This window comes from Spermophilus citellus (genome assembly GCF_964194105.1).
Source record: "Spermophilus citellus genome assembly, chromosome: 13".
Classification (NCBI taxonomy): domain Eukaryota; kingdom Metazoa; phylum Chordata; class Mammalia; order Rodentia; family Sciuridae; genus Spermophilus; species Spermophilus citellus.
The window spans coordinates 101311249-101325654 of record NC_138193.1 but is presented as its reverse complement, the minus strand read 5'-3'; the positions used below and the strand labels follow the sequence as shown (position 1 = coordinate 101325654).

Below are 14406 nucleotides of genomic sequence, written 5' to 3'. Positions count from 1 at the left end.
TGAGGTTAGATGACCTAGTGCATGAACACATAATTAATCCCCAACTGTTAGTGATTATTCTTTTTGTGTGTGTGTGTAGGAGAGTGAGGGTTAGGGTTAGTGTGCTGGGTATTGAACTTAAGGGAATTTTATCATTGAGCCGCATCCCTAGCCCTTATTTTTTTTTAATGTTTTATTTTGAGATAAATAAGTTGCTTAGGGTCTTATTAAATTGAAAGTTTGAGGCTGGCCTCAAAATTTCAATCCTTTTATCTCAGCCTCCCAAACTGCTGAGATTGTAGGCGTGTACCACTGTACCTGGCATGTTAGTGATTATTATTATTAGAATCATCCATCAACCTTAGTAGCTATAGTATTTCGGTATTATTTATTTATTTATTAGTATTATGTATTAGTAGTATAATACTAATGATAGTCTTTAGGATACAGTCACAGGTAACAAGAGAGCAAGAGCAAGAGCAAGAGCACTTTATTATCTCTTGGGATTTGATTTACTTTATTTGCATTCCAGAAACATTGACCAAAAGTTTAACAGGAAATTCTAAGTCCTACTATGGTCCAAAGGTTGTGGAGCATTGCCCATTTGGGATGAGCCACCATCTGCCCTCTCCCATCTGTGACAAGGCACGTTGCTATAGTCAGCTCATGAAGATGTGAGGGAACTGCTGGGCTTACCTCTACTCAGATGTGCCCTTGTGTGCTCACCAGAACTCCAGGGGGTTCCATTTTTTTGCGGCTCCATATGGACCTTCTTGGGAAGCTCAGCATCTATTCTACCTGGGTTACCCTGGAGGTAGCCCTTGGGAGAGGAACCTTGTCCTATGGGCACCTGACTGGCCTGTCCCCAAAACTCAGCAGACATGAAGGGACAATCATGAGACCATCCCTAAATGACTGTGCCCTGAATTCAGCTGTGTACTTTAAGGACATAGACAAATGGCCATGTGCTCCCAGGATGGCCAGAGGGTCAGCAGCCAGGGCCTGCAGAGATCAGCTCTGAGGACCACAAATGATTAACCTGGATAAAAGAGGTCTTGGAAGGGGAGGGACCTCCCAGAATGGAAGGGCTGTCCTATAACAAGATAACCCACTCTCTGGCACCTCAGGAGACCTGGAGACTAAGGGCAGAACTCAAGGGGGGCACTCTTTTGCCAGATCAGTAGGGGAATTATGTACACATTACTGGGTAGGGCCAGCACTGGCAGGGCCACTGACGCGTGTTCAGCAACAAATCTAACAGTTACCGGCCTTTGCAATGTGTCAGGCCCTGTTCCAAGGCCTTTAGACGCAATGACTCATTTAAGTCACAGTGACCCATTGGAGGAGGCACTGTTCCCAGTTCACAGAATAGAGACTGACGCACAGGAAGATGATGCCAAGACTCTACAGCTAGTACCAGCAGGACCCAGGCAGAGCTGCGTGTGGCTTTGCAGATGCCACTCTCAATTTAACCACCACAGCCACTCTCCTGCAGGCAGAGTACAGGAAGGCCCATCTGGGGCAGGGCTTCTCAAACCTTAATGTTCAGATGAATCTCTTGGAGATCTTGTTACAATCCAGGTTCTGACTCCATGGGTCCTGGGCTGGTCTGGGCTGGGGCCTGAGATTTTGCATTTCTGCCAGTGTTGCGGTCCATGGACCATACTTAGAGTAGCAGAAGTCTAGAGGCCCACAGAATCCTTTTACCTAGGTATGTCCTTGAGTCCCAGTGGTATCCAGGAGAGTGTTACCTCCTGGATGGCAGGAGGAAAGAGCAGGAGAAGAGCCTGGCCCTGCAGGGCCTTCAGGTCCCCAGTGGTTGACTGGACCTCCTAGGTGGATAGAGATCCAGCCTGCCAGCAGCTTCCTCTCTCATAGCCTAGACAGGTACCCTCCTCATCTCTTACTCAATAACCTAGGAGGAGAGGTGTGAGACGTGTGATGGCCCCCAAACACACACACACACACACACACACACACACACACACACACACACCCCTTGATGAGCCTGGAAGGTGAGATCTTTCCAGGGGCTGGGCACATTACAGCTGGTGACCTTGGCTACACAAGGCCTTTCTCTGAGTGGGAGAGAAGGTGGCATCCTAGGAAGTGGGAACATATTTACCATGGGTCCTGCTGTTGTTGCAAATCCATTCCCTTCTCTCCATCCTTGCTCTGCATGGATGACCAGAGGACCTCTGGATCTGAAGCCTGCTTCAATCCTTGGAGGACTCCCACACTGCTACCCCCAGATTCTTATGAAACAAAATATCATTATCACCCTCTCCTTAAACTTTCAGTACAATAACATATTTCCATTTTTAAAAAATCCATCAACTACCTGTTACCTCAATTTAAACTACTCACCTTCCCTACAAAAAGAGTTATCAGAGTAGGCCCCACTGCTTGTTCACAGAAAGGTCTGTTTACAAGCTTGGCCTTTGCTGGTATCTGGGAACTTGGATTTCAGGAGAGTTCTCACCATTCACTGATAAGAGTGACTCGCTGTGCCTCAAGTGTTTGTACAAATATTATGGTTGATGCTTAACACCTGCTTTCCTTCAGGGAGACTGGAATTTAGGCATATGCCAGACAAAGGGACCTATGTGAGCATTCCTGAATTAGTCATTGTTCTTCAGAGAAACAGAACCAACCAGAGATATATATGAAGAGAGAAGAAAAGAGAGAGAGAGAGAGAGAGAGAGAGAGAGAGAGAGAGAGAGAGAGGTAGAGAAATAGACAAAGAGACACAGAGGTGGCTAGCAAGGTCAAAATCAGTAGGGCAGATTGGCAAGCTGCAAATTCAGAGTTGCAGTTTTGAGCCCAACTTCTGCAGGACAGCAAGTTGGAAACTCCAGCAGGGGTTCCCCTCTCATTCATACAGAAACCTCAGACTTTGTTCAGTTGATTGGATGAGACCCATGTACATTATGGAGAATCATCTGCTTTACTAGAAGCCTATTGATTTAAATGTTTGTTTCATCTAAAAACAAAAAGGAAAACTTTACAGCAACATCTAGGCTGGTATTTGACCAAACATCCAGGCACCATGGCTTAGCCAAGTGAACATATAAAATAAACCACCACAGTCCCTCATTAGGATCCTGGGCACCTCATCTTCAGTGAGCCTCCTTGGTGGCAGTAGTTCTCATGCGTTGTTGCATCTCATGGCTGGGGAAATTGGTTCCACTCCTCTGGGAGAGAACACTGAGGATTATTAGAAGGAACAATGGCCTTGCACCTGCTTCCCCAGATTTCACCCCATGTATCTTTTCCTTTTGTTGATTCTGTTTTGCATCTTTCTGCTGTAATAAATCATAGCTGTTAAGTCCTATCAGTCCTCTTAGTGGATCATCAAAACTAGAGGTGTTCTTAGGGACTCCTGACTCACCTTTGGATGCTCTGATCTGGACCTGGCCAGCCTCTCCAACCCCAGAATTTGTCACATACACCTCATACCCCAAACCGAGCCACCTACCCAGTACCTGAATACACTGCACCATCTCAGGCTTCCATACGGGGAATGCCTTTCTTCTCTTAGCCTGGCAAGTTCCATGCAAACATCAACACAGCCTGTTGTGGTTACCCAGTGCCATGGAACAATTCATCCCCAAACTAAGAAGCTTAAGACATCAACAATTCATTATTGAATGGACCTGTGGATTGTTGAGTCGGAGTTCCTCTTCCCATGGGGTTGGCTAGGGCTTTAGGGTAGAAGGTTCTAATGATCCCACCCCACAGAGGTAGCAGTTGGTGCTGGCCACCAGCTCTTAGCTTAACTGAGGCTAATAGCCAAGGGCAATTTTTTTCCATATGGGCTTTTCCACATGGCTGACTGATTTCCTCAGAGCACCATAGGAAGGTTCTGAGAAAAACTATTCTGAAAGGGCGAGCCTGGGTGTGTAACCTTGCGTCATTCTCACTGATGTCTCATTGATGCAAGCTGGAGTGCAGCCAGGCACAGAGCCATCAGGGGAGGAGATGGCTGGAGATGAATACTGGAGGGTGTAGCTCACTGGAGGCCACCAAAGCACAACCATCTCCTCAGCCCCTCCCGTCAGGGTGCTGACCACACTAGGCTGAAGTAGACTGGTTAATTGTTATTAGTACTGTGTTGTATTGTCGCTTCTATTTATGGTCTGGGGCTCTCAGGGGTTGACTCTACATACCTCATTACTCCCTGGGTCCCATTCCTGGCCGAGTCTGTTGGAGGGATGAATGATGGAATGAAAGCAACAATAGTCACCACCTCCTTCATATCCACCCCATCCCTATGTCCTGTGGAGTTAGGAAGTTCAATTGCTGTGAGATGCCAAGTACACTAAGCTCCCTAAAGCATGTGAGGTCCTATGCATAGTCCCTGGCAGACAGGAAGCACCTAGCAAACATTAGTGGAATGAATAGATGAGTGAGTGAACTTTCTAGGTGATCACTGAAATTTCCAAGTTATAAATGCCTCAGTTTTTTTCTTACACATTGTGATCAAGGTGAGCAGAGATCACACAACCCTACAGACCCCAGAGAGAGCAGTTTTATCAAGGTTGTCAACCAGAGAGATTTTCAGTGTTCTCTTTTCTGATTGTGGTCCCCAGGAAGGACAGCTTCCCATGCTGAGCTGTGCTTATGTGGCTGGAGGCTCCCCACGAATCCATCCTCTGCTCCTCTGTTGCCCTGGTTCTGAGCAGTGGCTCCTAATGTAGGCTCCGTCTCATTCTATAAATAGCCACAGACACATCTTCAGTGGTAACACTTGGGAGTGGGGAAATCCATTGCCAATTTAGCTTCGCCCTATTGCAAAATTCTGACATCACAAGAGAACACAGAAGTGAATCATCCCTGTATAAATACTTTGATTAGATCATTTGCTTTCAAGACTTAAAAAAAAAAAGGCAGAGAAAAAACGTGGTGTTCTGTTCCACTGTAGACAGGCACAGTAGGTTGATTACCCACCCTTCCATATGAGAGCCCCTTCTCAGCTGTGAGAATAACTTATTCATTTTTTTTTTGATATGAAGATTGAACCCAAGGGAGTTTAACCACTAAGCCACATCCCCAACCCTTTTTATTTTTTTATTTTGAGACTGGGTCTCACTAAGTTGCTTAGAGCCTTGCTAAGTTGTTGAGGCTGGCCTCAAACTTGTGATCCTTCTGCCTCAGCCTCTTTAGTCACTGGGATTACAGATGTGTACCACTGTGATGGGTGAGAATAATTTATTCTTAAAACCACATTCCTCTAGGTTCCATCCTTTGGAATGTTTTACCCTTTGGATCTTAGTTAAAACAATACAAATAAAAGGTCTTGAGTAATAAAATAAATAAAGGATTTTTTTAAAGGTTTTGCTTTGTTTCATTTGATGGTACTTTTGACAGGTAAGCTCCCTAGATACATTTAATACTCCCTGAATACATTTAAATTAAATCCATCCCACTCAGGGGCCACAAACTGGTTCCATTAGCTGGAGTTAGCCTGCCCTGCCTGTGCAGGGGACAACACAATGTGAACAACACAATGGTTTCAATTTAAATTCTGAGCTTCTATAGCTTAGTTACGGCTTGTTCTCTAGTTCCCCACAGTTGCTACCACAGCCTAATGTCTTACACACAGTTATGTACCTGCGGGACCTCTGTGGTCATCTGAGTTTCCAACCTCTAAGTTCTACTTATTTTACAAACAGGGGAACTGAGACCTAGTAAAGAAAATATGCTCAAGGATGTAGATCCTGGAGGCTGAAGGGCTCAGAAGCAGCTCCTTCAGCCTTCCGGCACCTGGATCCTTCCTCTCTGCTCACTGAATCTACACGCCACTTTCCCAGGCTTTGGCTACAATGATAAATGTGTGTGCAATTTCAGCAGACACCATAGAGCAGGCCGGCGTTTGCCTGGGTGGATTTTGTAATGACAGCACTTACGTAATGGCAAGTTCTGTGACCTTCCTCTTTCTTTCCTGCCCTCCCATTCCTCAGGGCTCCACAAACCTCACACTCCTCTGTCATCAGGCAAACCTCAGCAGGGAAGGAGGGACATTTTCATTCTTCTGCCTATTGCTGTTCTCCCTTCCTATCAAATGGCTCTGGGTGGAACCTTTTCCATTCAAAATCCACACAGGAAATGTTTCAGATGGTACAAAGGGTTTTTTTTTTTCTTTTTTCTTTTTTTCCTGAAAAAAATCCTACTTGTTATTCAGGACCCCTGAGTGTTACCTCCAGCATGAAGCTGTATCTGTCCCTTATTTTGATATTTGTAATATGTACCCCAGCATGTGTTCGTCTTTGCCCTATGCCTTATCTCCCCTTCTTGACTCTCTCCTCTAGATCTGTGTTTAGTGAATTGAATCGAGAGGACTGAAGTTCATCCAAACTTCCTGAGAATGGCTACAACCACAACTTTCTACAAAATTGCAATATTGTATAGATTTGGATTCTCTCTTAAGGAAAACAGATCAGCGTGTATAGGCAAAGGAAAAGCTTCCTCTTCGTTCTCTGAAGGTTTGCTGAAATGAATGGGTAACAGATCGGTAGGAGAAAAAGGCATACTTCTTTCCTGAACGTGCTTGGAGAACATGGGGAGTACAGTTACTTAACAGCCCAGCCAGGTTTAGATGCTTCAAAGCCTTTATAGGGCAGAAGGAGATGGGGGAATATAGGTAATTGGGGGCAGATGACAAGGACACGATTTTGATCTCTTCTTTTGGAAAGGAAAAGGGATCAGGATGCAAAAAGATCCAAATGGTCTCTACTGTCCAGGACAACACTGCCTAGTTTGGCGAGGGTCCAGTTCAGGGGCAGTGATGAAGAGGAGGGAGAGGCTGGGGTCTGGAGAGCAGTGACTCACATGGGAAGCGGGGCCTGGGTTGCCCCAGAACTCAGTGATCCTCTTGGTATCGGAGTCCAGCAGTGCATTTAGGACAAATACAAGGAAACCTGGGGGCAGAGGCAAGAAGATTCCAGAGGGCTCACACAAACAGCAACTCTCCCCAGGAAGAGTGTCACAGGAAGAGCTGGGAGCATCTGAGCTTCCAGGCATTGGACATTGTACCTGCGGGACCCCTGTGGTCATCTGAGTTTCTAACCTCTAAGTGTGAGCCACATTTACAATGTGAGCCACACGCCCACTTTTATATTTGTATGAATCACATAATGTGAGCCACACGCATACTTTTACTGGGAACCAGCACTGCATTAGATATTTCTAATGCTTGTTGAATTTAAATTTTTTTTCTAGCCTAAGTAGTAACTAAAGTCTTTGAGAAAAATTTCAACTTCCCAGTATGTATGAGCCACACGCACACCTTTATATTTTCTAATTGTCACATTAAAAATGTACAAAGGTGAAAATAAATTACATAATATGTCCAAATACTTCTAACATTAAATGTCATGTATTTAGGAATATACCCTTTATATCCAAAGCATTACCATCTTGCTATGTAATTTATGTAAAAATTGTTAATGAACTATTTCACATGTTTTTCCATCTACGTCTTCCAGTCTGTTTATTTTATAATTATACCACATTTCAATTTGATTGCTAAATTTTCACTGAAAATAATCTGTTTCGATTTCATAAAATTTTCCAGTTGAAAAGGTAGATTCACCTGCCCAAATTGTTTCGTATATACCTAGGTTTCCCAATAACTGAACTGAATATCAGTTTTTAAAATTTAATTAGAATGAAATAATGATAGGAAGTCAGTTCCTCAGTGGCCCTAGTGACATTCCAAATACGCCAAACTCACCTTTGTTAGTGGCTACTGTAATAACAGTGTAATTTTAGAGAGAGCAGGAGCTGATTCTTTGCCCATTGTCTATTCTCCTTGGCCTGGACCTGCACCGGACAGAGAGGTCAGGTCAGTGTTCAATGTCCACATTTCTAAGTTTAACAGTCTAATTATAGAGGTGCTCTTGTGAGCCCAATCTTTTCCTCACCCCAGGGTTCATATTAGATGTCAATCTCCTGGCCAAAAAAGGACATTTTATCTGCCATTGCTAATAGATGGAGAACCCAGAAAGCCCATGGGCTCCAAGTGGACCAGCCAGGACTGTCTCATTTTTCTACAATAAACAGTGTAGATAGTTCTAGAAGAATCTTTCCAATTTTAAAGTTCATTGCAGAGAGATGCGAAGTTGAAAATTTTCTCAAAGACTTTAGTTACAACTTAAGTTAGAAAAAAATTAAAATCCAACAAGCATTAGAAATATCTAATGCAGTTCTGGTTCCCAGTAAGTTCTTAGGGGTGAATGAATTAGTGTCATTTCTAAATATATCAGAGTATCCAACAATGGCTTTCTTAACTGGAGGAAAAAAATCCTATGATTTTTTTTTTAGGAGGGAGGTTAAAGTTGCTTTACATTTCTTTAATCATAATTAGGGGGAAATGAAACACATTGGTTTGTAAATTAGTGAAGTTATTGTCTGTGTAAACTAACACAGTTAATTTATATCCTGTGAAAGATTTTAAAATAAAAATATTCACAAAGGGCCTGCTTTTAAAGATTTTAAAAATTGTTTTCTAAAAGAAAAAAAAACTCATGATTGCCACAAGGTGGCACTAAAATCTAGTGAAAATTCCAAACTCTGGTCTGGTCTGAAGGGCAGGGAGTGATTTACAGGAAACACTGGGCAAAAAATAAACAAAGACCAAACATATTAGGTTGAAGATTGGGAATAAATTAATATCTTTCTTTTCCCTGAAATGGAATTCACCTGTCTTATTAGTGGGGGTATGTCATACAATGAATATACACGTTAATAAAATAAATCACTAAAATAACTTGTCCCACAGAATTAAAGTTTATTCCTACCTTTCATCAGGAGGGCATAGTGAAGGGGGAGAGGGAGGGAAGAGATTGTGGGGCATAAGGCTAGTTTGGAAAAGTACATCCACTAAATGGTTCAGTCTGAGGCAGGGTTGGTCAAAGTATCCTGGGGGGGGGGGGGAGGAACAGCAGGAAAAGAAGTTGCTGTAGAACATAGATATTTCTATTTGTTTACTTTGACATCGATACTGCATATTTTGAGAAGTTATTTTGATACTGAGCTTTGAGCTCAGAACAACTCAAGATAGTGTCTGAAAATCAGGAAACAAATGAACTTAATCCCTCTTCCTGATCCTTTGTATTTAAGTTTTTTTTTTTTTTTAAAAAACACATGGTACAAAGCTTTAATTGTTTTATATTTTGGTAATATTTGAAACTTAAGGACATAGCCAAGATTCTCAAGCTATATTAAGACCAAGGAAAGCAGTGCGAACAATACAGCCATAAAAAGTTTTGATTAAAAGAAGAAAAACATGTGTAGATAAGATTTTTCTAATAGGCTAGCTTTAAAAAAAAGTCCAGAATAAAGCCCTAAATTACCAACAACCAACAAAACTATTTAGTTACTGACAAATTAGTTCTGTACATCTAAAAACAAAACAACAAGAACAAAAAAATGGGACCTTGTAGTGGAGCTAATCCAGAGCCAAGGAAGCACAGCATTCCTGGTCTTTGAATAAGATATCACTTCAGGTGGGCCAAGGTTACCTGCACTAATGTCTTAGTTGACTTGATTATATCTGTAGAGTCACATAAAGATCTAGCTCTTAACATGAATTATAAGTGAAAATGCTGGGACATAGCTGGCTGCAAGGATTTAGTCAGATAATTGTTAAAGCAGAATCTGGAGTTGAGATAAATCCTAGGACGTGTCAGAGGAGTTCTGGAACCTATCCTTCCACAATCATTTACTTTTTTTTTTTAAATTTGAGATGGGGTCTCACTGTGTTGCCCAGTGTGGCTCCAGCTCCTGAGCCTCAGTCCCCTGAGTGCTTGGAGCTAAAGGTGTGTGCCACTGTAACCATATCTACTGATTCTTGCATAAGGCCAGGCATTGTGTTGGGTCTTTTAAGATGCTGAGATGAGATAAAATCCTGTCCCCTGCCCCAATAAATTGAGAGAGGGAGATGAAACTAACTATGAGACAATAACCTCACCATGATGTGGAGGGTCTCTCTGCAGAAAAAGAGAAGCATCCCAGTTCATCCAGCCTGGATGCAACTCCCTGCTTAGTTGGTACTTGAGCCTCATGATGGACTCTGATCTGAGATTCAACTGTTTCACCTTCAAATGCAGTCACACAAAGCCACTACCTGTTCCTACAGTGTGTCCTACAATTTCCCACCTTTCCACTCGGTTCAAGCTATTCCTCCGTCTTGGGAGGCCCTCCCTGACTCCCCCTGCCTGCTTCCCTCCTCTTGGGTCCCTGTCAGTGGGTTGACTTAGGTATTTCTAGCCCAGAGGTTGGTGTCATCTCTTCTAGGAATAGGGGATGGATGAATGAAGTCTTGGTGCATATTAGGAGACTAGAAGTCCAGTATCCACCAGACACTAACTTGCTGTGTCCCCACCTGCAATCCTCCTCCACCTCACTCCACTTTTTTTTTTGGGGGGGGGGGGGTTGAGCCATTTCATCTCATCAATGGGTTTGGGGGTGGTTGAATTCTCTTTAACTCTTTACCTCTGACAGGTCACTGGAATGGAATTAGTTATGCAGAGCTGGGTGGAAGCTGCCCTTCCCTGGGGACTGTAAAATCCTCAAATGGGCTGGCATCAATCTTCCCTTTTCATTGTGCTAAGGGTTAGGCCTTAGGACAGTGCTCCTTCCCCTCATCTTCATGTAGAGACCCAAGTGGGGGCCATGAAAGGGGTGGGCAGTAGGGCTTGGAGGAAGAGGCTGAGCCAGATCCACTATATAGTCAACTTGTATGGCTGCCCTAAGGCGAGTACCGGGGAGCCGGTGAGCCGGCCCACACCACAGGAGGGGCCGCCTTCAAAGAAAGGCAAAAAAACTTTTGCTTGAATACAAAAGTTTACACGTGTAGCTGTTCACTTAAAAACAAAACCACTTTTAAAATCCTCCCCTCCCCCACAAGTTCGACCCCCCCCCCCCGCCCTCTTCTTACCCTCCCGCCGGGAGTTTGCAAGGAAGCGGGGCAGGGAGTCGCCAACGCCCCACAAAGTGCACCGAGTCTCGGACCTGCTCTCCCAGACCCTGTGGGTTCCAGCCTGCCAGTGGGGCCTCGCGCACTTAAGCTGGGGCGAAGGCAACTACCGGGGTGGCGACACAGGCCCTCAGGGCTAGCCGCCGCGCAGACTCCCCAGTCGCCGCCTCTCCCAGCCCGGCGGCCTGGGCCGTCAATCAAGCTTGTCCGGCCCCGCCTTTGGGCTGCAGCAGGCGACCAATCAGAGTCAAGATCCGCAGCGATGAGCTCAGCCGGCTCGTTTCCCATTGGGCAGCTATATTAAGAAAGTGGCCGGACTCTTTAAATAGCGGGCGCTAGGGCCGCAGCCCGCATCTGCCACCGCAGTCAGGCTTTAGTCATCGGTTCCCCAGTACGTGAGGCCTAGACAGATCCGGCAGGGAGCTAGGCCGAGTTCGCGGCTCCAGCCACTTTTGCGCACAAAGCCGCCCACCCTAGGGCTGGGACGAGAAGAGCGGCCACAGCCCCGGAACAGCGCTTCGAGACGCACGGTGCACCCTATGCCCCGGCGCCCCCACCGCCCCCGCCGCGGCAGCCCGAGCGCACCGAGAGAACGCGCCACCGCGGGGCCTGGGTGCAGCTAGCGACCCTTGCCCCCAGCGCGCAGCCCGAGGTGAGCGGTGAGCGGCGAGCGGGACGGCAGCGAGGCGTTCGCGGGCCCCCTCCTGCTGCCCGGGCCCGGCCCGCTCATGGCGGCCATCCGCAAGAAGCTGGTGGTGGTGGGCGACGGCGCGTGTGGCAAAACGTGCCTGCTGATCGTGTTCAGTAAGGACGAGTTCCCTGAGGTGTACGTGCCCACCGTCTTCGAGAACTATGTGGCGGACATCGAGGTGGACGGCAAGCAGGTGGAGCTGGCGCTGTGGGATACGGCGGGTCAGGAGGACTATGACCGTCTGCGGCCGCTCTCCTACCCGGACACCGACGTCATCCTCATGTGCTTTTCGGTGGACAGCCCGGACTCGCTGGAGAACATCCCCGAGAAGTGGGTGCCCGAGGTGAAGCACTTCTGTCCCAACGTGCCCATCATTCTGGTGGCCAACAAGAAAGACCTGCGCAGCGACGAGCACGTCCGCACAGAGCTGGCCCGCATGAAGCAGGAACCAGTGCGCACGGATGACGGCCGCGCCATGGCCGTGCGCATCCAAGCCTACGACTACCTCGAGTGCTCCGCCAAGACCAAGGAGGGCGTGCGCGAGGTCTTCGAGACCGCCACGCGCGCCGCGCTGCAGAAGCGCTACGGCTCCCAGAACGGCTGCATCAACTGCTGCAAGGTGCTATGAGGACCACGCCCGCCCCGCCTTCCCCTGCCAGCTTGGCTCCCCCTCCCTGGCCCGTCCCCCACGAGCTGGGAGAAGGGGAGACCCACGTCCCCCAAGGACCCCGCCGGACCACCTGGCTTCTCCTGGCTGCTCTGGTTGTCGCGCCGAGAGTTGGCGTGGGCATCGGGTGTCCCCTTCCCAGTGTCTGTATGCGTCCAGCAGTGTTGCACAGGTCCGGACGCCCTGCCGAGTGCCAAGGGGTTCCTGAGCATCCTTTCCTGAAGAGCCAGGCCTCAGAGCGTGTGGTTGTGTGTCTGTTCAACCCCCCGCCCCGTTTTCACCCCGCCCCGGTCTCTGGTCCCCAGGGACACGCAGGGCGCAGGAGTGTGGCCGCGCCCCATCAGTTGTTCACCCACAACCAGCGTGCGCGTGCGGTCTCTTGTCTGTAACATAGACCCCGGGAACTGCGGGAGGGGAGGGCTGGGGAGGTTGGGTGGGGTGTTATATAAATATAGATATAATTTTATTTTCGGAGGCGAGATGGTGTTATTTAATGGTGGAGGCGAGTGAAATGACCAGGGCCCCAAAACAGTTCCAGCCCAGGCTGGATCCGGCGCCCATCCAAGCATGAACTGGATTTGGCCATCTTTCCGACCCCTGAAGAAAACATTTGCAATTGACTTGGGGCTGAGAAGAACGCAGCTTCCAGACACAGTGTCTCCTGCGGATCAGCCCCCAGCAAACCCCTCACCAACCACCAGTGTCAGGAGGGGGTTGCGCTGCCGGGCTGTTTTTGCCATAAGCGAACTTTGTGCCTGTCCTACAAGTGAAAATTGTTCAGCCCAAGAAACTGATGTTGTTTTATTTAAAGGCTAAAAACTTTTTGTTGAAAGAATTCTTTGCACAATTGTTTCATTGTTTGACACTTAATGCACTTGTCATTTGCATAAGACAGTAGCATTCTGACCATACTTGTATGCTGTAACCTCATCTACTTCTGATGTTTTTTAAAAGATGATGATGACTTTTAAACTAGGAGAGGGAAAAAACCCCACTAATTTTTGCTTTGTTTTCTTGAAAAAGTGGCAACACTGTTTGTGATTTTATTTGTGCAGGTTATGCACACTATTTTGATAAAGGAAGGTAAAAAGTATTGGGGTCTACTTAAAACTTTCAGTTTTCACAAGGCAGTCTCTATAGCTATGTGAAATCTTCTCTGCATCTCTGTACAGAGAATAAACCTGCCCCCATTTCCTTTTTTCGCCTCTCCTCCCAGCCCAGTGGTACTTCTACTAAATTGTTGTCTTGTTTTTTTATTTTTTAAATAAACTGACAAATGACAAAGTGGTGAGCTTATGATGTTTACATAAAAGTTCTATAAGCTGTGTATACAGTTTTTTATGTAAAATATTAAAAGACTATGATGATGACATTTATAAATGGCTCCTGTGGTTTAATAGTATATAAAGATATCTATAAATTTGGGACAAGGGAAGAACTCTTTGGTAAGACCCTTTCTTGATAACAATACCATTTGTCCTATAATAAATGATGATGAGATCCCTTTGGGGGATGTGGGGTTGGGTGATTGAGGGAGACCAGGTTGTTCCTATCACATTCCTAGAGGAAGATGAGGGGGTTGCTTGGACACCAAAGTAAAGATCTTGGACCTAATGTGTATTGAGTCCAATTAGGTGAGTCCATGAGCATGTCTTAAAGATAGTCTGAAGTCTCTCTGGGGGCTTAGCTTCTTTGAAAAGTTGTTATGTGTGCATCTTAAGCTTAGAGAACTTTTTTTTTTTTTAATTCTCAAAGTGTTATTCAGGCTGTTGACTGGGTCTCCTTCAGATCTAGGGGTTAGACAATACCCTGGATGAGACTGTAGATTGTTAGCACTGGGGCAGGAATTCCTCAATGAAAGTGGGAGAGAGAATTCAAATAAGGAGCTGATTCTTTACTGAACTTTCATCTGAATATGTTTCTGGAAGGAACCTAGAATGCTTTATTCTAAGGACTGAGAAGGGCTATATTATCCATGGGAGACTGGGTGTTTGCTACTTAAAAGTTGGAGTAGCCCCATTTTTATGAGGGGATTTCAGGTCCTTATCTTTTCTGCTGAGGCTCTGGAATGTAGTCAGGTTAATTTGG

General features: G+C 46.0%; 1 protein-coding gene and 1 long non-coding RNA gene across 2 annotated transcripts; one reads left to right on the top strand and one right to left on the bottom strand.

Moving 5' to 3' along the window:
* Nucleotides 1–473: 473 nt before the first annotated feature.
* Nucleotides 474–4772, bottom strand: LOC308632652. Its single transcript, XR_014018622.1, has 3 exons — nucleotides 4149–4772; nucleotides 2105–2234; nucleotides 474–1894 (listed from the first exon to the last, which is right to left on the bottom strand). It is a non-coding gene; the product is annotated as an uncharacterized lncRNA (long non-coding RNA).
* A 6526-nt stretch (nucleotides 4773–11298) lies between these two features.
* Nucleotides 11299–13577, top strand: RHOB (ras homolog family member B). The gene has a single exon (XM_081264929.1). It carries the CDS (start codon nucleotides 11689–11691, stop codon nucleotides 12277–12279), a length of 591 nt encoding a protein of 196 aa, XP_081121055.1. The 5' UTR covers nucleotides 11299–11688; the 3' UTR covers nucleotides 12280–13577.
* The last annotated feature ends 829 nt before the right edge of the window (nucleotides 13578–14406 follow it).